This window comes from Girardinichthys multiradiatus, chromosome 5 (genome assembly GCF_021462225.1).
Source record: "Girardinichthys multiradiatus isolate DD_20200921_A chromosome 5, DD_fGirMul_XY1, whole genome shotgun sequence".
Lineage (NCBI taxonomy): Eukaryota > Metazoa > Chordata > Actinopteri > Cyprinodontiformes > Goodeidae > Girardinichthys > Girardinichthys multiradiatus.
Genome location: NC_061798.1, coordinates 13175186 through 13199636, shown reverse-complemented (window position 1 = coordinate 13199636; position 24451 = coordinate 13175186). Strand labels below are relative to the sequence as shown.

The window sequence follows — 24451 nt, the reverse complement described above, 5'->3', positions numbered from 1 at the left end:
GGAAATAGATAGACATTGCCCATGTGTCCTCCACTATTTTAAAGAAACCATCAAGTGGTGTAACTTTTTTTTCACTAACAAACTCACAGTTGCCAGTAAAAACACAGTTGGTTAATGAAATATGGGTAGCATTTTCTACTTGGGAAATTTACTCTTTTTATGTATTGTCTTCCAACTAGTACAAAGTTCTGCCCCTTACGAAGGCTGAATTCACGTGATTTGTGGTTTTGGGTTTTGAAACGTTAATGCAATGAAATATGGGAGAAGCAGCAGCCACGTTTTGTAAACAAAGAATATAGTCAATTTATTTGCATCAGAAGCACATTTTGGATACTGATTGCTGATCAAAAACACACAATGTGCAAGAGTGGCAACTCGGCGGTTTCTGTCCCACTCACAAAACAAATCTGTCCCTCACCTATCATCATGAGAAGTAAAATAGTTGGAATTATAAGTGAATAAAATTAATTTGTCTGCTTGACTGATGTATAAATTTGTTCTCTGTATAATTTAAACATTTTTATAGTAAAAATGGCTAAATTTAGACATTGCCGATGGCACTGTGTAACACACACTGACTGATGCAGCCAGTTGGCGCATGCCCATTTCTGTCTCTCTTTATATCGCCAACATACATGCTGGAAAACACATGTACTAAACATGCTCATGTTCCACAGTCAGTCTAAAATATTTAATGAATGTATGTGACATTATTCTTTCTAATCGTTAATGCGCAGAGAAAATGGACAGATGTGACACACTGATAGGGGGCAGTGCTGAGCTTTATAGGCACAGATAGCTAACAGCACGTACTCTTCAGCCACACAGAGGTCAGGGGTGTTTTCATCAACATAAACTGTAACCATACTCTTATTTAAATTTGGTTGGACTAAATGGAAGATTACTTCTCAAAACTGGAAAAGGATTCTTCTAAACTGGATTTTCAGTCAAAACAGGAGGTTATTTGCACATTTTTCCACATTTTGTAGATAGTGTGTTGTTGTTCTCATTTGCAATTACAAATGAGCTTTTTGTAAATTTTCAAATCATTCTACTCACTTGCAAATTTCCTTTAATCCATCTGAGTATGCCCGTTTTAAGAACTGTACAGTATTTTTTTCTCATGTTATGTTGTTTTTACTGTACAGTCTTCTCTTAAATTTAAATTTTCATAGTTTTTTATGCTTGTCTGTACCTGTATGCTTCCATTTGCCTTTCACGTTGCTTTTGACACTCCTGCATTTCCCTACTGTTGGACAATGAAGGATATTTCTATGCTTTTATTTTATTATGAGTGTCTGAGTTTATTAGAGATCCAAAATAAGTTTAATTGCAGTCATGCTAACAGTTTCAATGTATGCAATATCACAATCACCAAAGACTGCTTGAAGGCAATATTTGTTAAGGTGTTATACTTCAACTCTAATTACCAATTAGATATTTAGCTGATTGGAAGGACTGTTACTGCATATTGTACCACATCTGACGTAGAGCAGTTGATGTCATCATTCCAATTTTCAACAATAATATCACAATGCCTGGTTTTACTAAATCATGCAGCCATATGTTTTATTGTATCGAAATTTTCCTAAAATCCATGTTTTTCTTTTACTTCCAGCAGACACATTTCATTACTGCCATGCAGTGTACATGTAACAATTAAAGAAATAGCAAAATATTTACTCTTAAGAACTAATATGTCTTATCTAATGTCACTGGGGGCTTATGTACATGGAAGATTGTTTTTGTAGGTTTAATTTTATCTTTATTAATAATGATTTACAACAAAATATAAATCCAAATAGAAAAACTGACCATGACATGCTGCTCCGTAGCTGAGGAAATATGTCTAAATAGAGTTTTTACTGATTATACAGAAAAGTCTCCATAGTTGCTTTAACCCCTACAGACTATTTTCACCAGTTCGCTTCAAACCAGTTTCAGCCTTACTGTAGCCAGCACACCCAATTATGCCTGTTTATGCACATTCAGCAAATCCCAAGGATCAAATTTTAAGCTTTTTGCCATGTACCTCATCTAGCGGTAAGAGACATGCGAAATTATGCCAAATTTCTCCAATTGGCACATTCATTTCTCTGTATTGAAGATGAGTATTCAAAATAACAAGCTCCATTTAATTTAGAATCTGCTTGACAGAACACACAAGTATGTAGTATATGTGTCTATATATATATATATATATATATATGAGTGTGTGTGTAAATATATATGTTTAATATATTCAGTGTTAAAATATGTTCAAAAATGTCTAAAGCTACACCAATCATCTCTTTCTGTGGTGTGTTGTTTTCTGAGATCAGATCTATCCATGTATAACAGTTGCCTTGGTGAAGCACTTTGTACAGCGGTGTGCTAATGGATGTATGTATATTTATAGTATGCCTGCAGTGCTATGAGAGAGTATACACAGGTGGCTAATTACTGCAAAAACTAGCTGGCTAGTTTGGCACACGACCACCACACACACTCACACCACGGTGAGCCGGGGAGGAAAAAAAGCTTGATTGTAGCTTTGGAAAACTGCCAAAAACCTGCAGAGATGAGGAGTGGTGAAGGTAGCACAAGCCAAAATGTTTTAGAGGGAATAAAGAGGAGGGGAATGAAGGTGCATCGTATCACTGAAAGCTGAACCATACATAATTGAATTGCCTGTTTTACAACCCACCTTGAGGATTGTTTACGCTATCTGTGCAGTTGGACAACTCCGCTTGAATGGCAGTTGTGAGGGAAAAGTGCATCTGCAGTATAAAGTTGTCTCTCTGGAGCTCGGCTCATTTTCTTTCCACGCACTTAGTTTGTGATTAGCAACGACTGCCCTCAGAGATGATTGCTAGGTGGGTCAGGTGTTTACACATTTCGCAAACAGCACCACCATTGTACCTAATGTCCAGGGAGACACACTGAGAGTTATGGGTGTCCCCTGATGTTATACTCATTTGATTGCGCTAAAGCCAAACTCGCCTTCAGAAGTATTATTGATTTTTTAAAGTTGGAGCTTGTACTCTTTTGAGAAAGCCAACAGCCTGAGTGCACTGTCATATATTTCACAAAACAAGCCGTCTCTATTGAATCGGCTTGATGCATGGCAACAATTTGGAGATTTTTTTCACCACTTAATGTCTGACAAAACATATATCTGGCAGCAATGCCGCTGACAGCATTGATTTGCTGCCGTATGCGTGCTGCGTGATTGTTGACGGTTGAAGCTCCAGCCTGAATGTCAGCGTGTTCCAAGATTCCCACATTATTACACCTTTCAAAGAAAATTGATTGCATAAATATTTGAGGAATGCAATATCACGGCTCTCTGCCATGTAAAGGTTGAGTGTTCTCAGACAGAAACATCTAAACCGTAGACTCATGACATCCAAAGACTTATTTAATCTTTAAACAACATTTGCTTTCTTTGTAAAGTTGTAAGCATTTCTCTAGGCTAAACACACCCACAGGAGCAATGCATTGTATTACAGTGCTACCTGATCCAGACTGAACACTTTAGATGGAAAGCTGAAGATGCTTATGCTCTAGCTCCTTCACAGTCCCTTTTTAGGCCGTTTCTTCATCTCCCTCACTACGTTTCTCCATCCGTTAGTTGAGCTGTCTAATAACTTTGTATCAGATGCTCCCTATTTTTGCAGAGAGAAATTGTACCCACACTAACCCACTGCTCATCAGATCAGCATGTAACTCATCTCCCATTGATCTTAATCTGTAGATCTTTACAGTAACAAATCCTGTAAGTCAGTCAGTTTGCCATTTTTTCATAAGACGGAAGGCCTGGATGAGGCAAGAATGAGTGAAAGAAGGCTGAAAGCCAATTGAACGCTGATGCTCGCATGGGCATGAAGCAGATGTGTGTGCGCGCGTGCTTGGCGGGGCATTAAGCAGGTATCAGGTTGTGTTTCCATCTGCTCCAGAGAGGGCTCTGATAGTCCTATTATTTAATCTGCCGGTCATTCTAGACGCCAGGCAAGAGCTGTTTAGCTAGACATAATTGAATGCTTCAGTGTGGGAGATCACCTTGGCCGTCTGTGCGAACTATGGTGCCAAGGCTGTAGATGGCTGTGAGATGAAGGCTTGCAAAGTGTCTTTTTCATCAAATAATTAAAATTTTCTTTCCTATAAGTCAGCCTGGTTTAGGCATGGTTTCTCACAGTGTGAAAACGAGCAAAAATACAACAGTTTCTCAAAAGCAGAATGAAACTTAAAACAAAAATGTTCAACACGATCTAAGGGCTTTTACTTGAAAAAGAAACGGCACAATTATTACTACTGCTGCTAAAATAGCCTACGATAGAGAAAATTGCAGTTGTATTTATCTTATCTGTAACAATTATTTGTGGGTTTGATTTTGACACCCGCTAAAGTGGCTAGTAATAGTTTTCAGGTGCTTTTTATTGTTTTGCTCTTTATGTAAATAACATATTTCAGAATCAGAATCAGAATCAGCTTTATTGCCAAGTTTGTGCATACAAACAAGGAATTTGACTCCGGTACACTTTACTCTTTTGTTCTGTTTTTGCATTACAGAATATACAAATTTACAATGTACAATGTACACATATCTAATAAAAGGTGCATTTGCAACATCTGTATGCTGTTGTTCTGTACTCTATTGAATGTTCAACAGAGAAACAGCCTGGGGGAAGAAACTGTCTCTGTGGCGGCTGGTTTTAGTAAACAGTGCTCTGTAGCGGCGGCCTGAAGGTAAAGCTCTGAACAGTTTATGTGCAGGGTGTGTGGGGTCTGCAGAGATTTTAGCAGCTCTTTTCCTGACCCTAGACCTGTATAAGTCCTGGATGGAGGGAAGGTCAGCTCTGATGATTCTCTCTGCAGTCCTGATTATTTGTTGCAGTCTGGACCTGTCCTGTTTTGTGGATGAGCCAAACCACACTGAGATGGATGAAGACAGGACAGACAGAATGATGGCAGTGTAGAAGATCACCGGCAGCTCCTGTGGAAGGTTGAACTTCTTGAGTTGCCTCAGGAAGTACAGTCTCTGCTGGGCCTTCTTTCGAACAGTGTCTATGTGCAAAGACCATCTCAGGTCCTCAGAGATGGTGGTTCCTAAGAACCTGAAGTGGTCCACGGCCGATACAGTGTTGTTGAAGATGGTGAGGGGGTTGTATGGGGGTGGTGTTCTCCGAAGGTCCACCACCATTTCCACAGTCTTGAGTGGGTTCAGTTCAAGGTAGTTCCGACCACACCAGTGTACCAGCTGATCCACCTGCTGTCTGTATGCAGACTCATCACCGTCCTGGATCAGTCCAATGACAGTGGTGTCATCTGCAAACTGAGTGGGTGAAGATCGGAGCGAGTTGAGCGAGTTGATTTGCACAGGCTTTCAGGCATGATGTTTTCATGCGCTGAAAGAGCCTGTTTACATCTTCCTCTGAGATCTTTAGTGCAGGCAGAGGATCGGATGGTGCTTGGTTGCTTTATGGGAGGAATTTGTTCCTGGATGGGATGTAGAGGAGATGATTTGAGGTGTGAATGGCTTCTTGTCATGTCTGCAGTAGAAGCCATTCAGACGGTTGGCCAGGAGATGACTCTGTTCAGGATGGTTGGAGGGGCTCTTGTAGGCAGTCAGGTTTCTCAGACTGGTCCATACAGCTGAAGTGTCACCAGTAGAAAGGCTGTTCTTAAGCTTCTCACTGTAGCTTCTCTTGGCTGCTTTGATCTCTTTTGTTAGTTTGTTCCTGGCCTGCTTGTACCGCGCCCAATCTCCACTGCTGTGAACTTCTTCCTTTTCCCTGCGCAGTTTCCTGAGGTGTGGAGTAAACCATGGCTTGTTGTTCCCAAAGGTGCAGAAGGTTTTGGTCTGCACACACATGTCCTCACAGAAACTGATTTATGATGTCACCACATCAGTTAGTTGGTTTAAGTCGGTGGCTGAAGTTTCAAAAACAGTCCAGTCTGTGCATTCAAAGCAGGCCTGTAGCGTCTGCTTTGATTCCTCAGTCCACTTCTTAACAGTGTGAACCTTGGGTTTGGAAGCTCTTAGTTTCTGTCTGTAGGTTGGGATGAGGTGGATTAGATAATGATCCGAAAAACCCGGAGCAGCCCTGGTAACAGCATGATATGAGTCCTTTAAAGCTGTGTAACAATGGTCCAGTGTGTTTTTGTCTGGTGGGACACTTAATATGCTATCTGTATTTGGGGAGTTCATTTGAGAAGTTTGCTCTGTTAAAATCTCCCAGTATTATGATGAAAGAGTCCGTGTATGAGCCAATTATTATAAACGAGGAAAACTCTCTCTGTGAATAAAACGGTTTACAAATTATGGAAAATGACTCCAGATCCGGGCTACATGTTTTTCCCAGCACTTTTAGGTCTCTGCACCATATTTGCTTGTTAAATAGTCTGGCAGCCTGCTCGGGTAACCAGCCTGCAGTCAGCTGCTTAACAGTAGCTTGTCAATTGTAGTTTGAAAGCAGTGTGACACTAATAAGAATGATAGGGGGAGCACCTTTGGTTTTGATGCTATGACTGCCTCTGTTTTTTTGCAACTGGAATTAAATGTAACTAGCCAAATTTGTTTTTCTTGTAACTGAAAGAAAAGTGCAGGAGCTTTCTTTTAGCCAGCAGTTAAGCAGTGTGCAGCAAAACTCTTGTGAAGGGCAACGCTAACCAAAGCCAATCATTCATACAGACGGAACAAAAGGGACTCTGGCCCTTTCTTTTCCAACCTATTTAAAATGTTTTACACCATGGGAATGGTGTAAAAGGACATTTTTGAGCTTGGTGCATGAAACCTTTAATGACCAATGCCTAGCCTGCTTGTTTAATGATGGAAATAACTCCAGGGGGATTTTTTTTTAATCAGCTGAAAATGTCCTTTTTATGACTCAGCTTGGTTAATTAGCTCTCACCGTATCTTGGCTATATCAGAAGTGCCACAGGGCATCATGTAAATTGACATGTATCCGTGGGTGCCTTCAACACACAGTCATGGATGAATTATTGACCCTTCTAAATAGAGCAGATTTGATAAAGACCACTCAGCACCGAGGGCTTGGAGTGTTCGCCACCTAACAGGGGACACTGTGTGTGTCATATAATACACAATATACAAGAGGCATATTTTTCAATTGTGTCATCATCTGACAATTCGTGTTGATTTTAAAAAACTCATTTGATCGTGCTACTATGGTACAAATGACTGACAAGCACCTATTCCATGCAATCTGCTGTTTGGTTGGCCCTTATGTTAGTATTCATGCCAAAATCCAATAGTGTCGAGTTTTTTTTTATGTTACGTATTTTTGATGTAATACATTTCTGTTACCTGCCACATGCAATGTCTGTGTAGTTGGTCTGAAACACAAGTAGGCATTGGCCAATTAGAAGTATGATGGTATACCAAGTATTTATGAAATACTTGGTATTTTTCAAAATCACTGAAATCTTCTATTTCTGTCAGCTATACTGAAGTTTTTAGCCACTACATAGAGTAATGCACAGCTGTCCCTCCACCAACTGTTGCTGGCGTAAAAATGGCTGAACAAGTTCACCTACACTTGTCTAACAACAAGGACAAATTCAGCTGTATGGAAATAGTTAGCAAATATTTTGCAAAAAAACAGTCTTAAATTTAGTAATAACTACCAATCAATATGTTCTATTATATTATATCAACAGCAGTAGGAATACAACCCATTTTAAATACAAGTAATTAATTGTCATGTTAGTTTAACTATCTTAAAAATATTTTTGCAAAGTAGATTTATTTTCACATTTTTAATATGTCAGTTTATTCACAGTATTCATTCATTTAATTATATAAATGGATTACTAAATAAAAGAAGCAGAAAGCTGCAATAAGCTGGTTCCCAAAGTGTGCATACCCTTAGAAAATACTTTAATTAATCACATTTTGATTCAGTTTCAGCACTGGTCTTCTTGAGTTTACACCTTCTGTCAGTAAAAGAAATTCTGATTAACCAAAAATAAACTTCAGCTGTCCTAGAAAGAATTATCAAACATTCACACATTAACATATTTTATCTAAAGCTACAATTTAAAGAAACATTATCAGCAACAGAAGTATTCAGAAACAATTCCACAGCAGTATATAGACCATGGCACAGTGAAGGCAGTACATGAAACAAAGGGGACATTATGAAAACTACACATTCCTACAATGTGGATGAGGAGATGCATTTGGCAGCTGCTAAACACTGAAGAACATAATTTCAAATGTATGCTAACATGGCACATTACCTAAAGATCACCTCTAACACAATGAAACACAGTGCTGGCAGCATCATTCTTTCTTTAGAATGATCTGAGGTATTTTGTCAAAGTGGATCATGCTTTGAATAGTTCCAAATCCAGGTTAGTTTTGCCCTACGACTTAAAAGGAAAACATAAGGGATGTTTTTATTCTTCAACACCATAGTGAGCAAACATTAATATTAAAAGATTTATGACTTCAATTGAAAAAGAGACATAAAACATTTGAAAAGAATCTCAGAATCTAGAACTAAATTTAACAGATACGAGGGGGGCACCTGAGGACCTCTGTGAATAGGAGATGCTCTCACAATCTGATGGATTTGGAGAACTTTGCCTAGGTAAAGTGAGTAAATATTGCCAGGTCAGAAGACTGAATCCTAAAAGTCATTCAAAAGGTGCTTCATCAAAGTATTAGTTCACGTTTGTGCAGTCTATAGTAACCAAGTTTTTTAACTCTTTTTTTACATTTACAAAGTTTTGTTTCTTAAACTGAATTGTACTAAAAATATGTCACATTATGTGGGGGAGGTTTCGAATTAATTCATTAGAATGTCAAATTTTTCTATCACCAAAATGATGCTTTTAACAAAGGTGTATGTACACTTTTGAGAGCTATGGTATAATTAATATTTTTTTACAGCACACACCTTAACAGAGGTAAAAATAAATAAATAAATACAATAAAAAGAAACAGCTGAACAAGTTCTAATAAGCAGATGTTGTGAAAGAACAGAACCAGAAAATGGCAGCACATATGGGGAAATTACAAGACTTAACCTTCTGGTAAAACGGATGCAGATAAAGTATTTTGCCGCTGCTCACGGACAAACCCTCCTTACTTAGAGAGTGTAAAATAAAAACCAAGGACAAAAAGATATCTTTAATCCGCTAAGTCTCCATGGTGATTTCCTTTGCATTCATTAAGCTTGGAGAGGTAACCAAGATTTTGGATATATTTTGGGAAATTGAAACGGGGGAAAATGTTAAATTATTAAACCATCCTCATGGTCATTTGCCACATGTCCATAATGTCTCTGATGTGTCTTTCTCATATGTCCACACTCAGAATGAAGTTACAGTACAATAAAACTGTATGTTGGTATTAATTAGATTAGATATTGATATTTAAATTGCAGCAAAAATTTACAAAAAACTTAAAACGAAATTTAGGACAACAATAAAAAAAAAATAAAAAAAAGAACTTTAAGGGGTGGTTGATTATGACTTTGGTTATTAAAAAACCCAGATAATTTGGCACCATTACTTCACAAGTGTGAGACCTTCTGCATTTAAAGAATAATGTTTTTAGCAAACAAAACATACAGAAGAAAACACTTTTCTTCAAATTGTCTATTAAGGACTAGCGTTTCAGCTGCTCTCTGCTCAAGTTTCTTCATCACAGCTGTGTGATGGGGGAGCATCGCTGCAATCAAAACTGTACAGTCTTAATGAAATGTCTTTCAAACTTTGAGTATGCTACTCCACTATATGTGAATAATTTTAGGACAGGAAGCAAAGAAAAAACCATAGAACATCACAGTGATACACAGTATATGAACAACATTTTTCTACTTACTGTAAGGGACGCATTCATACTGAACTTCCAGGTATTTGTACGTTCCCGGACAGGGATCGGGGAAAACATCAGGTCCTGCCACCACTGCACACTGGGTACGGTTGTTGCATCTACAAGAAGAATATGAGTGGAGAGTTAAACAAAACAGCTAACAAGAGTTGTTAAATTTGTTGTATCTCAGTGCAATTTTTTAGCCTTTTGAACACAAATGTAGCAATTATATTCAGTAACACATTGAGATGCTTAGGTATAGTTCTACAACAGGAGCAATGATGTACATTTAGTGGGTGTTGTAAGAATACTGATTAAAAAAAGTAAAAGCAATTTATGTAAATGAAGAAAGTCTACATGGCCACTATAAGTTGAGTAATTAAACTTAATCTAAATGCAATACAAACAAACTTGATATTGAAGAATATTGCAGTCTTAAATGATTAATCATACTCTAATGCCACTTGTTCATTTCACATAGGCTGATCTGAGGTACTTTTAGCAGCCCAACCATCTGCCGTAGTTATTAAATAAGATCACCAGGGTCAGTTTTAATGATCAAGGTAGAAGGTGAAGTTTCAGTATAATCCAATGTTCCCATAACCATAGCAACTCTTGTGTCTTTGAACATGGCTGAAGGGGAGAGAGAAAGACACTGTGCTGCATGCGTTTTCTTCTGTCAGTGTCCCAGCTTCACAACAACAGTGTGCACCAAGTGTCAGTGACAATATACAGTAAATGATAGCTTTATTTAAAACAAAAGCTCGCTATACTACCAACATCTTTTCTACACCAAGCCGAATACTACATGGCTAGATAGCTGAAATATCCACAGCACCTTCCACAAAATAAAGACTACAGTGCTTTATATTGAAATCATTTAAAAATATAACAGACATTAACAATAAGTTTGATAAAGACTGCAAAAGCAGCATTACACAATAGTGTATTGTATAATGCTACAAAAGTTCAAACAAATAAGCTGGTTTAAATTAAGTCTCATCTGGAAATTATTTTTAAATAAACCAACACCATTTATGGAATGCAGAAAAAAAGAAGATTCAAGAGCTTGAATGGAGCTGATTGATTGGAGCATCTTCCTTTAGGTTTTGAAATGGGACTGAAAAACTACCAGAATGTTCGGGTCGGATGAGCTGAGGGTCAAGTTTTAAATGTTTTATAATATCAGAAATATACTTAGGAGTTTGACCATTCAAGACCCTGAAAGTTAAAACCAAGATAATAAATTTATAAAAGTAACTGGTAACTAGGTGAAGATTAATTTCAACACCATGTTCTTCTTCACATTATGGTAACAAGATATTTCTGCTCAGTCCATAAATGAATAAATCAATCAATCGACCAACCAATCAATAAGTGAGACTTTATACACAGAGCAATTTTCATACAATCAAATGGAACAAGTGCTTTCACAACAAAAACATCAAAAAAGGCTTAAATAAATAACAGAAAAATAATAATAGACAATGAAACTAAAATCTCATAAAAAGTAGAACTAAGGAGATTATGCAATATCTTCTATATTATTTTGTACAAACTAAATGCAATCAAGGGCTGTTTTGCAACAATCTCAATTAAAGGTAATTCAAGCAGAGATAAATATCTCCAGTTCATGATGTGGCACCAACTTACATAATTTTAAAGTATTTATCTGGTGGGGAAAAATCTGTTTTGGACCAGAAGTTTAGAACGACTGCTTGAATACACTGATTGTTCAAACAAAATTTATAAGTTCCTCAAACTTAATGTAGAATCATGCAGTGAGGGGCATGATTTAGAAATTCTGTCTTATTAGAATTTAGTTGAAGATAGTTATCACTCATTCAGTGTATAAGGATTTCAAGCAACATATTTAAAGAAACAGTACAAGCCAATATCAACAGCGTAAATGTGGTTTATCAAATTTAATAATACTGATGTTTACTGAGTCATGGAGGAGATGGAGTATTACACTAATCTATATAAATGTGCTTTGATCAATCAGTAATCACAATACCACTGGTATTCTGGCTGTGTGCTTAGGGTTGTTGACCAATAGGAAGGTAAATCTCTGCCCCAGTCTCAAGTCTTTTGCAGCCTCTAACAGGCTGTCTTGTATTTAGAATGATACATTTTCCCATGACCTCTGAGCAGCTTCCCTACCCTTGCTGAAGAAGAGAATCCCCAAAGCATGATGTTGCCACTACCATGTGTCACTATGGTGTGTTGAGAGTGACGTGCAATGTCAGTTCTGTACACATACCGTGCATACTTTCCAAAATGTTTAATTTTGATCACAATTAGTAATACTGAATGTTTGTCTCCTGTTTTTATTTATATCTTTATATTTTTCAGTTTTGTTTTATTCCATTACCCTCCTGTCCTGGAGGTACATATAAGTTCAGTCTCTTTGTCATGTTTAGGAGTTAACATTTTGTTTCATGTTTCCTCTGCCTGTAAAAGCCACTTCTGCTCAGAAGCCTATGATTTTATGATCGACGTCTCTGCATTCGCCCTGAAACTCAAGAGTCATTTCTGTTTAAAGCCTCTTTATGGTTTAAATGTAGCAGACAATACAGGCTTACTGGTACTTGTGGAGTAGACATTACAGTACTGGAACCATTGAGTTCACTTGTACACAAGGTGGCCCACAATGGCTGCAGAAGAGTTGTTCACAAGAACACCATGTGTGTGTGTGTGTGTGTGTGTGTGTGTGTGTGTCTGCATGTGTCTGCATGCGTGCATGTGTGTGTGCATATTCAGCAGCAAGAACAATAACCTATGCCTTGAAAAGTATTTTGACCCAGACTCTAGATAATTAATTCTAATCACCAAGGGACCCTCTCCTCTGACACACAAAATGTAAGTATTTCTCACTCCTAATAAAGCAGGTAATGTAAGGCAGCACACTTTCTTTGTTTGGCCTGTGAGCATATGTGTATACAAGCATGTACAGTAAGGTGAGCAACGATAAAAATGCACACATCAGATTTATGAGTAGGTGTAATTAAACAAGCCATGCAAGCAAAGGTGATTTGTAGGAGGGCCTGCAGGTGCCCGTAATTCATCATGACAGACATATGTAATAACATAAAAATGCTCTTCACACTGAAGTGCCACTTTGTCTCTATGGCACTTCCTGGTTTAAATGAATTATTGAAATAACACATATGAAGGACATATTATGTAGAGAATTAAAGAAGACAAAGGAGGAGATATAAGAATAAAAGGAATATTTTAAGATGGGTTATTAGCTATCTTTGCTCCTCTGAATATTCCCTTTCAATTAGTTAAACTGATCTTGCTTTCCCTCTGTGCACACCTGTCAAATAGATGACGTTTACAATAGAGGTAGCCAGATTCTACCATTGAGATTTTTTTTAATGAACATTTTGAATCCCTCAGGTTTCCCTTTTTATTGTATCATTCAACACTTGGAATAATAAAATATGCATGAGAGATAATTTGATTTTCAGTTCAATATTCATGTGTGGGAAAATGAACATTGGCTGTGGAGTACTTACTGTAACATTCACAGTGCTTACTGGTGACCAGTTTGTCACTGGTCAAGTGAAGGGTCATAAGAGTTAAAAAGGTTCAAAACGGGATGTGTAGCCACGTCTGTCATATTCTAATAACAATACATGTCCCTCCCCTCTCACTGCCTTCTTTTTCACTCGCCTCTGTGCTTTTTAATTTCTTACCTCAGTGGCTTCATCATCGGTCACCTGTCACCAGTGCAACTTGTGGAGTGAGGAGTGGGAATTGTATAAAAGTGAAATGCCGCCACAAGTTTGCTGACAACACCGGCGAATGGACACAACTACCTGGGACATTGTGGTGAATCAAAGCATAAAATGCCATTTAATGGCCTCATATATTTCCTATCTTGAACTAATAAAGAAAATGTGCTGCTATTAATGTAATCACACCTGCTGTTTCCCCAACAGCAAATGGCGTAATATTATTTTTTTTCTTCAAAATAAGACTGTAGGGAGAGGGAATGTGAGAGCACAGAGAAAGCTGGCTGCTTTATAAAAGTAACCTTAATTTTTGGTTAAACCAATGTGACTTAATCTCTGTTCATAAAAAGGAACCTCTTCACATCATTTACCTTTTTGATATGCAGAGAGTTCCTACCTACCTGCTCCCCCTCGACTATGTTCAAATACTTTTCTACTTAAGTTAACGGACAAATCAAGATAAGTCTTGATTCTGACAACATGGAATGTGGCGTGCTTTAAAAGAAAAGTTGGACAACAGAACAAATGGATCTATCCAAAACAGCTACACCACCGCTTTATGCTGTCAATGTTTAGCTATTGGACAACAGGATGGATTGCTAACAGCATCGAGTCCAGTACATTCAATAATAAGGGAATTGAAACGTTAAAAAAGTTACAGAGAAGGTACTGACAGTCTTCACTAAAGTTAGCATCTGCTTCCACACTTCTAATCATTGCTAAACAATAAAGCTAGGTCACAGTTTTGTGATTAAAAAATATTTTTTAGATTGGATGTTTTTAATAATTTTATACATTATAGTGTTTTGTTTTTTTAGCACAGTATGGGATTCCTGATTTTTTGTTTTTTGTAAAAACCCAAAAAAGAGAATTTTTATTGCTTTGATTGGCATCTGGACCACCCTAGAATGTGATAGAGCAAAATTGTTGTAGAAAACTGAATCTATAATTGCATCCCTTTTAGCTATTGCTGAAATAGTTTATAAATGTTTTTTACTTTTTGAACTCTTGGTAACTGCTTGTTTGGGCATTTATTGCTATGGAAAAGTATGTGACTGGATTCATGTGAACCTGAACTTTCTCACTGAGGATCCATTTACTCTATATAGGGCTGGTACAAGACAGGATGTAACAGAGATCATTTCAGTTTTGGACTATATTTGTGCATATATTTCAGCTTTATGACACTGCAAAAAACAGCTTCATTGCAAGGTTGTAAAGCACTGAAGGTTATTGACTAAATAAAGGTCAGAGAGCAAAGATTTGACAAAATCCCCAGTGAGATATATCTTTCTCCAATCACTCCTTCTCTCTCTCTGTCTATTTCTGTCTGCAGCACCTTCCTCTTTCTTCTCCCCACACTCTCTAAGCCAAGATAATAAACCAATTTTTTTCTGCCTTTGTCTTCATCCTTCCCGCCAAGGAATTATTCCTCCCAGTTCCTCCTTCTTTGTCTCTTGTTCCAACTGTCATTTTTTTCTCTGTTTATCTGTCCTAAACCCACTTAGCTGCAGTTTCCGAAGTCACACCCAGATAAATGTGGTAGGCCTCTTATTGCTGCCTCCATTCTCTGCCGCCTTCTTCCTTTCTCCCTCCCCTTAATACCTTTCTGATCCCTGACTCCCTCAGGGCGTCATCTTCAGCCTCCCTCTGTTTCTCTCTCAATCCCTCCATCCTAAGTAAAGCCCAAGCTGACGTCACCACTCTAACTGAGCCAGTACCCTGATTCAGATCCAAAAAAGACTCCCCTATGTCCCCAATGCCTCCATCGCCTTCTGTTTTTTTTTTCTTACAAAAAATATCTATCCTGCAGCTGAATAGAACATAAAACATTAGCACAAACTCAGTTTGCATGTTCCATGCATCAAATGGGCATAAAGAACATCCACACACAACCCAACACACCTTTGCAACACAGTTCGTTATTGCTTAACCTCTGTGTTTTTTGCTCTTTTTGTTAATTAGCTTGACCACATCAAAAGAAGGCTGCACCCTGGATATAGACTTGCCTGCTGGTTTTGCTTCCACACAAACAAACCATTCATTAAAAAAGCTGTGCTGTGGCGACCAGGGAAGAAGAAGGCTGTGTTGTTGCAGTGGCTGGTGCTGCTGCTGTTATTGTCTCTAATATTTCGGCAGAACTCCTTTCCCTTCATGCCTTTCTCTCCATCTCAGTCTTTCGTATGAATATAACAGCCCATCTGACTGAATTGATGACGCTGTCGTTGGCGGTCACAGCCCGTGTGTGACAACAACCGTGTCTGAGCACATGCGTGTCTGCGAGCAGATGTAAAACAGAAGGAGCATGGCATGTGTGTGACAGCCTGCACATGTGAAAGTGCGAGAACACAATTGTGTTAAAAATAACAACAATATGTAATTACAGAACAAGTGAGATGTGGAACTAATTCTCATGACCTGCAAGAAGTTTCTGCCAGTGAGTGAGGAGCAAAATTCTTTAGAATAAGAATTTCATTATAGTCACATTATAGATACTGATTCACTCCCTGTGTGAGCACACCAAAATAGCACAGCCAAAATAGTCTGGAGTTGATGTCTGCAGATTATAAAGAAGTTAAAAAAAAAAAACACAGCAGACTGTGTCTTTTTATTCTTTTCCTAAATTTCCACAACAACAACCCAAAACAGAAGTTGAATATTTTGAACACTTTATATGATGCCTCAAAATATTTTTCCTGTTATTTTGGTGTTTTTGTATTAATATTTCAGCTTTTGAGACTCTGAACACTACGAGGGGACCTTTAAATGCATAAGATCGAACCTGCATCTGAATTCAGTTTGCCACATGATTTTTATGTCTTAATACTGAATTTGTAATTTTATCCTGCATATAAACACATAGAAAAATATTAGGACAACCTGCCTAAAATTAACGTCACCAGATTTGGTCTATTAAGGCAAAGGGTTAAAGTCCCCTTGACCATTTTCAGTTTTATGCAAATTAAAACCCAAAACTTCAACATATTTTAGTGGAATTTTATGTAATAGACCAACACAAAGCAACAGATAATTGTGCAGGGGAATGAAATGTATTTAAAAACTGTTTTCCAAGTAAAAAAAAACTAATTCCCTTTTGATGTCACCTTATTAGTAAATAGAGTCCACATGTGTGTACATTAATCTCAGTGTAAATGAAGCTGTTCTGTGAAGGGCAATACCCAGAACACATCATTCCCATTAAGAAACATGGTGGTGGCAGCATCATGGTGTGGGGAGGCTTATCGTCAGCAGAGATGAAGAAGCTGGACGGAGTTGATGGGAAGATGGATGGAGAAATACAATCCTACAAGAAAACCTTTAAAAGGCTGCTAAAAGATTCCAGACTGGGGCGGAGGTTCACCTTCCAACAAGACGGCAACACTGAACATACAGCCAGAGCTACAATGATTTAGATCAAAACACATTCATGTGTTAGAATGGCCCATTCCAAGTTCGTACCTAATTCCAAATTAGAATGTGTGGCAAGGCTGAATGCCTGTACAGATCCTTCTCAAAATATTAGCATATTGTGATAAAGTTCATTATTTTCCATAATGTCATGATGAAAATTGAACATTCATATATTTTAGATTCATTGCACATTAACTGAAATATTTCAGGTCTTTTATTGTCTTAATACGGATGATTTTGGCATACAGCTCATGAAAACCCAAAATTCCTATCTCACAAAATTAACATATTTCATCTGACCAATAAAAGAAAAGTGTTTTTAATACAAAAAATGTCAACCTTCAAATAATCATGTACAGTTATGCACTCAATACTTGGTCAAGAATCCTTTGGCAGAAATGACTGCTTCAATGCGGCGTGGCATGGAGGCAATCAGCCTGTGGCACTGCTGAGGTCTTATGGAGGCCCAGGTGCTTCGATAGCGGCCTTTAGCTCATCCAGAGTGTTGGGTCTTGAGTCTCTCAACGTTCTCTTCACAATATCCCACAGATTCTCTATGGGGTTCAGGTCAGGAGAGTTGGCAGGCCAATTGAGCACAGTGATACCATGGTCAGTAAACCATTTACTAGTGGTTTTGGCACTGTGAGCAGGTGCCAGGTCGTGCTGAAAAATGAAATCTTCATCTCCATAAAGCTTTTCAGCAGATGGAAGCATGAAGTGCTCCAAAATCTCCTGATAGCTAGCTGCATAGACCCTGCCCTTGATAAAACACAGTGGACCAACACCAGCAGCTGACACGGCACCCCAGACCATCACTGACTGTGGGTACTTGACACTGGACTTCTGGCATTTTGGCATTTCCTTCTCCCCAGTCTTCCTCCAGACTCTGGCACCTTGATTTCCGAATGACATGCAGAATTTGCTTTCATCCGAAAAAAGTACTTTGGACGACTGAGCAACAGTCCAGTGCTGCTTCTCTGTAGCCCAGGTCAGGCGCTTCTGCTGCTGTTTCTGGTTCAAAAGTGGCTTGACCTGGGGAATGCGGCACCTGTAGCCCATTTCCTGCACACGCCTGTGCACGGTGGCTCTGGATGTTTCTACTCCAGACTCAGTCCACTGCTTCCGCAGGTCCCCCAAGGTCTGGAATCGGCCCTTCTCCACAAACTTCCTCAGGGTCCGGTCACCTCTTGTTGTTGTGCAGCGTTTTCTGCCACACTTTTTCCTTCCCACAGACTTCCCACTGAGGTGCCTTGATACAGCACTCTGGGAACAGCCTATTCATTCAGAAATTTCTTTCTGTGTCTTACCCTCTTGCTTGAGGGTGTCAATAGTGGCCCTCTGGACAGCAGTCAGGTCGGCAGTCTTACCCATGATTGGGGTTTTGAGTGAAGAACCAGGCTGGGAGTTTTAAAGGCCTCAGGAATCTTTTGCAGGTGTTTAGAGTTAACTCGTTGATTCAGATGATTAGGTTCATAGCTCGTTTAGAGACCCTTTTAATGATATGCTAATTTTGTGAGATAGAAATTTTGGGTTTTCATGAGCTGTATGCCAAAATCATCTGTATTAAGACAATAAAAGACCTGAAATATTTCAGTTAGTGTGCAATGAATCTAAAATATATGAATGTTAAATTTTCATCATGACATTATGGAAAATAATGAACTTTATCACAATATGCTAATATTTTGAGAAGGACCTGTATGTGAACAACTCACAGATTGGCTATGGCTGAGAATTGAACACAGGAAGTCATGCTGCAAAGCATCAGTACCTTCCATTCAGTTTAAGCCTGAAAGAACTTTGTGACAACTTTATCTGTGTCCCATCTAAATCTGCAGTAAGCACATTGGGAGACTGGAAATTTAAAAAATATTCACAATTATATTTGATTTTGTAATATGTTCCATCACAGCAATACTGAGCGATCTTTTGGCTTCTCTTTTCACACCAGCAGGAACACAGACGGTGAATAATATTGAGAAATCTCTTGGTGGGCCTCCCTCGGAGAGTTGTGTGATATTCGGAATATGAATTGGGTGTGTAGCAACATCCAGAAAACTGACTGCTTTCATGCTCTCATAAAAATGCTTTTGACAATACTTTTCAAAATAACCTACTACTCTGTTTTAGTGTATCAACATAAAAACCCAATTAAATATATCAGTGGTTTAGGTTATAATATGACCAAATATAAGAAAATGGAAGGGGTATGCATACTTTTTACAACACACTGTGTCTGTGGTGTTATGCAAGAGTACATTTTAGATGTCTCAACATAAGAGGAAATGATGTGAAAAGATTCAAAAAGGAGTTTAAAGGAGATTCTGTCAGTGCATGATGGGAAAGCATATTGTGTTTGCCTTGCAACCAAGTGTGCCTTTTCTTTAATTAAGAATGCATTAGAGACGATGCTGACTATGAACAGCATATATCCCAAATAATTTGTTTGTTTCATCCAGAATAATGTGTTTGGATGCAAATTACTGTGAAATACATTGTTTCAAAAAACAATTAAATTAAACAGCTAATAAAAACATTGCATTCATTTCCAAAGAATATCCCTAACATTACAATTTGTACATTATTCTAAGGATGCCAAACTACTTCTTAAGAAAAAAAAATCCCCTATCTCGAGACAAATTTATCAAATAAATTGAACCGAAAAGGAGAACAAATGGGGAAGAGATGATGTCTCAGGGCTCTTTATGTCCAGCGGGAGCTCAGTAAAGCCATTTGACAGCAGACAGAGTATAGTTACAGAATCTTGCTACAGGATAAAAAGCCACTTTCTCTCTCTTGCCCCCTCCACACACAACACACATGAGATTCCCCCACTACTGACCTCATTTCTGCCTTATTGGACCCCTGATGTGGTTATACACACATATTCAGAATGGAGATGGTCAGTTGAAGTGATGGAAGTGCACAGAGAACAGGAAGTGGGGGAAGAGGAGGGGTGGTTGTAGATCGATGGAGATGGAATGTAGTAAGTAACTGAAGATTGATGCAGGGTTTGTGATTGACAGAAGTGAGAGACAGGGAGCAAAACCAAGGGGTCTGTGTGTTTGTACAACTCTGTGTATATGTCTACCTTGGGGGATGTATGGAAGCAGACACATCACACCTGTAATAGAACCACCACACTCTGCTAATGAAGAAATGACAGATCTGTCTCACTCTTTGTCTTCACGCCCCCCACCCAACACACACACACACACACACACACACACACAACAACAACAACAACAACAACCACACACCCTATGGAGCTCCCTGAATGTGTCTCTGTCAGCCTGTCAGACAAGCCACAGGTAAAATAATGTTGTTTTCCCAACTGGGAAAACGTTTGAAATGTGTTACATTATTAATATTTGGCTGGAGGATGCCACCTTCTCACATTTTTCACATGTTTATTTCTTTTTTTAAACAAGAGCTTTTCATGCCCTGCAGCGCATGTATACATAGAATGAATAATATCACAAGTACTGCTTGCTGCATGCCTGGTATGTAGGCTGTCTAAAAATGACCAGAATCACCTCACTTCCCTGTCAAACCTCTTGCATGACAGGATCCAATGGAACTGCCATTTAGAAGATGTCAGTGATTAAAAAGGGCTCCTGGAGCAATGATCAGCGATCACTCAAGTCAAGCGAACAAGAATCGCAAGTTAAACTTTGATTTTTTTGTCTAATCCATTAAGCTGTGGTCAGCTTAGTGAAGTCAGCCTCATTTCTTTGTACTGAGGAGTTAAAAAAATATCTATGGCAATACACTAATTTACTCACTCAACAAGTAAAACCAGTGTAAAGATTTTAATACATTTTAATGAACATTGCTGAGTAGAAATTCTTCTAAGACACTTCAACTAATTAGTAAAATTGGAACACATTTTTAAAATGTGCTTACAAAGCTAAATTAGTTCAATTCTAACAATCAAAATTATTTTGCTCAACATGTTTGTCCTCCCATGTTAAAAAGAAAAAAAAAAAGAACTGCACAGCTTAGATGTTCAGTATATTGGGAAAAACTGCTCCAGGGCAGCTCAGCTTGCTAGCAGGTTTGACTTTAGCATTAGCGCTATTAACTTGCTATAGCTACATACAAACTTAAATTCTTGCTCCAACACAGTAACCTTCTCAACCTCAAGTCTCATGACAGTTAACAATTTTTGCTGAGGTAATATAATATATTAATTCACAATACAACCCAAATAAACATATCAGATTCAATATTATCTCCTGGACACACATTAAAGTTAATTAAAGTTGAAAGTCAGTCAGTCAGTCATTTTCTACCGCTTATTCCATAGTGGGTCACGGGGAAGCTGGTGCCTTTCTCCAGCAGTCTATGGGCGAGAGGCGGGGTACACCCTGGACAGGACAGTTGAAAGGACTAAATTAAATTCTATTCAAGTGTAGGTGTAGTTACCAACTAAAGTGGCTAATATTCTTACCATTAAATTAAAATTAAATATTTTATTTACACACTCATTTCCTTAATTATTTTTATTTAATTTAAATTTTTTTTTGGCATTAGTGGCCTTTCTCGTACAACAATCAGACAAGACAGAGGGCGGAGAGAGAAGGGAAGACATGCAGAAAACGCCCCGGGACACATGGTGTGCGCGATCCACCGAGCCGAGCCACCAGCGTCCATCCTTAATTAAATTTTAAATATTTAAATAAATAAATAATTGTATTATTCAACACCCACCACAATTCCTTATTTATAGTGTACAACTGAAGACACAAAAGGGCTATTTATATACACACCACATACACATAAGATGTAATAACATGTGACACATTATTTGATTTTATTATGGCTGTTGTAGATAGTTTTTTTTTTTTTTTTTTTTACATATCAAATGATAAATGCAGTATCTTAACCACAGAAAGATTTCAATGAATAGTCCAAGCCTTAATATGAATAGATTTATTCAGTGTTTGGAGGCATTGTATGAAATAATTGTTTTTAACAAAATCACTGCTGGAACAGTTATGTCTGCCCCTGCTGTCAAAGATTTGTATCCTTAATATTGATCCATCACATTTTACAGGGTGAGAGAATACAGAGAGAGGGCTCTTTGGCCACTGTTCTTTACACAATCTATCTAGATCATCTTATGTTCTCTTTTCTTCAGCTTACCGCACATGTTTTTTGGATTTAAGTCTGCAAACAGAGATACCCAGGAAAGAAGCCTGTGTTTGTGTAGGCTGCACCACTTCTGTGCTAATTTGGGTTTGGATCATTATCTCACTAAAACACCCCCTGACAATCCACTGGAAAACTCCACTAGATTTCTTTTTAAAATGTCCCGATTTTTCAAAACAATCATGATGTCATACATTCTAACAAGGTTCCTAGGGCGTTTGATGAGAAACAGGTCCACAGCATCATAGACCCAACTTAACAGTGTTGATTCCGGATAACTCAATCTTAGTCTCATCTGAACAACGCCAATAGTTCCAGTTAAAGTCCCAGTAGCATTAAGCAAACTAAAATGTTTTTTACAGGTATGACTCCCAAACAATCATTTGAAATGTAAAAAGATTCTAATGGTTGTCATGGAGACTTGGTGACCCCCAAGATGCCAGTCTTTGCTGTAGTTCTCTGACACTGACCTTTGAAGATTTTTTTTTTTACCTTTTCTGAACATCCTGCTCACAGTGTGTGGTGACAACATCCATATTGATCCTCATCCTGTAGTGGCCCTAGATAAAAGAAGTAGGCCTCTGACACATCCTCTGTATACCCCAGGAATAAAGAGAGTAATTAATTACTAATCTGACAATCCTAGAAACTCTAATGAACTTTTAAAAACATACAATAATTTAAAAAGCAAAATATCTTTATTTGTGCCACCAATATTTTTTGAAAAAATATTTATTTCATAGGAGAGATTTTTCCCCCACTGAATAAATGTACTCAAATTAAAGGTGGGATTTTTCTAAATGTTCAGTGGATGATAATGCTTCTGCAATAAAAACATAGATTATGTTAGGCCCTTCTACACATTTCACAAGAGAAATGCCCAGCTGCTTTATAATATTATGGTATGGTCTATCATGCAGAAAGGCACCAAACACAAACACCTCTTCGTTCCATCCTTGTGGTTAGACTGACAGAGAAGTACAGTTTTTTGAGCTCCGCCATCTCTCCCTTCCTCCCCTCTCTTCTTTCAGTGGTAACCATAGCAACCACATCGTCCAATTCCAGGACACACTTGGGGAGTCTTTCTCTTTATTCTACCTAGACACATTCCTTTGCTTAGATCCTTGTCTTTCTCTCCTCTCTATTATGTCTGCCTGTGAATTCTTTTCACTTTGAACAGTAAATAGATATGATGCCCCAGTTTAGATCTAACCACCTGCCTAGAGAGACTGTATTAAAAAAATAAAGATGCAGAGACTTTCATGCAGCCAGGTTATCCTCCATATTTCCTTAAAAGCAGAAGAGGAGCATGTAGATTGAGAAAGACCTGTAGAATTCAGTCAGTCTCACTTGATGAAAGCACAGAGGGTTCAAGATGCTGTACATTTGCAGCCGAGCAGGCGGCAAGGTAGGGCAGGGTGGGGATACTGCTGCCTCGTGTCCTGGTTTAGATTTGCGCTTCGGTGACAGTGTCAAAGTATCAAGTCAGTCAGGTAGTCAGTCACAGTCTACACACCGGCACCGTCCGGGCCACTGATTCACGCTCGTCGTCTCCAAACGTGTCACACCATGTACACGTTTGCGTTTGAGAGCCAGCGAAAGCGAGCACTGCCTGTGCCACTCACAAGCCTTTCTCAGGCAGCCATGTAGCTTTGCTGCTCAGTGAAGCATGATAACTAAGGTTAGCAGAGCTGCAGTGACAAAGGAACAGGGTCAGACAGCGGAGACTCTGGTATGTGAAGTTACAGAGGTCTAGGGGGAAAAGGGCCCAGTTGTCAGTCTGTGTGTGAAGGTATATTCACTTGTGAGTGGAGAAGAAATGGTTTGGGGCACTGATATGTCTGATATGATTACAAAACAATTTTGTTTACATGTGAAGGATGTTTTTTGTATATAAATTGCCATTAGAAAGTTTCCAAAGCATTTGAACTTTTTCACGTTTTGTCACACTTACAACCGCAAATCTTACTGTATTTTATTGGGATTTTATATGATATAGTAAAACAAAGTATTGCCCACTTATGAAGTAGAAGGAAAATGATTTACTTAAGATATTTTTACAAATAAAAGTCTGGAAACTATGGTGTGTATTTTTATTCAGCACCACTGAGTCAATAATTAATAGAAACATCTTTCACTGCAATTACTGTTGCAAGCCTTTTAGGAGTATATCTACCAGCCTGGCACAAATAGAATTAAATGTTTATCCAATCTTAGCAAAACAGCATTTCCCCATTAACTCTGACCATGTTAACTGTGATGAAAGAGAAAAACGCCCTTACCATGATGTTGCCACCACTATGTTTCACTGTGGTAA

General features: G+C 38.2%; 1 protein-coding gene across 9 annotated transcripts in view; it reads right to left on the bottom strand.

Annotated features, from left to right (window-relative positions):
• adgrl3.1 (adhesion G protein-coupled receptor L3.1) overlaps nucleotides 1-24451 on the bottom strand; it is a 247436-nt gene that overhangs the window by 127757 nt on the left and 95228 nt on the right. For all 9 annotated transcript variants that reach the window (XM_047364449.1, XM_047364448.1, XM_047364452.1 and 6 more), the window contains exon 5: nucleotides 9836-9945. In XM_047364449.1, the coding sequence (XP_047220405.1) occupies nucleotides 9836-9945 (110 nt within the window). The remainder of the gene's footprint in view (nucleotides 1-9835; nucleotides 9946-24451) is intronic.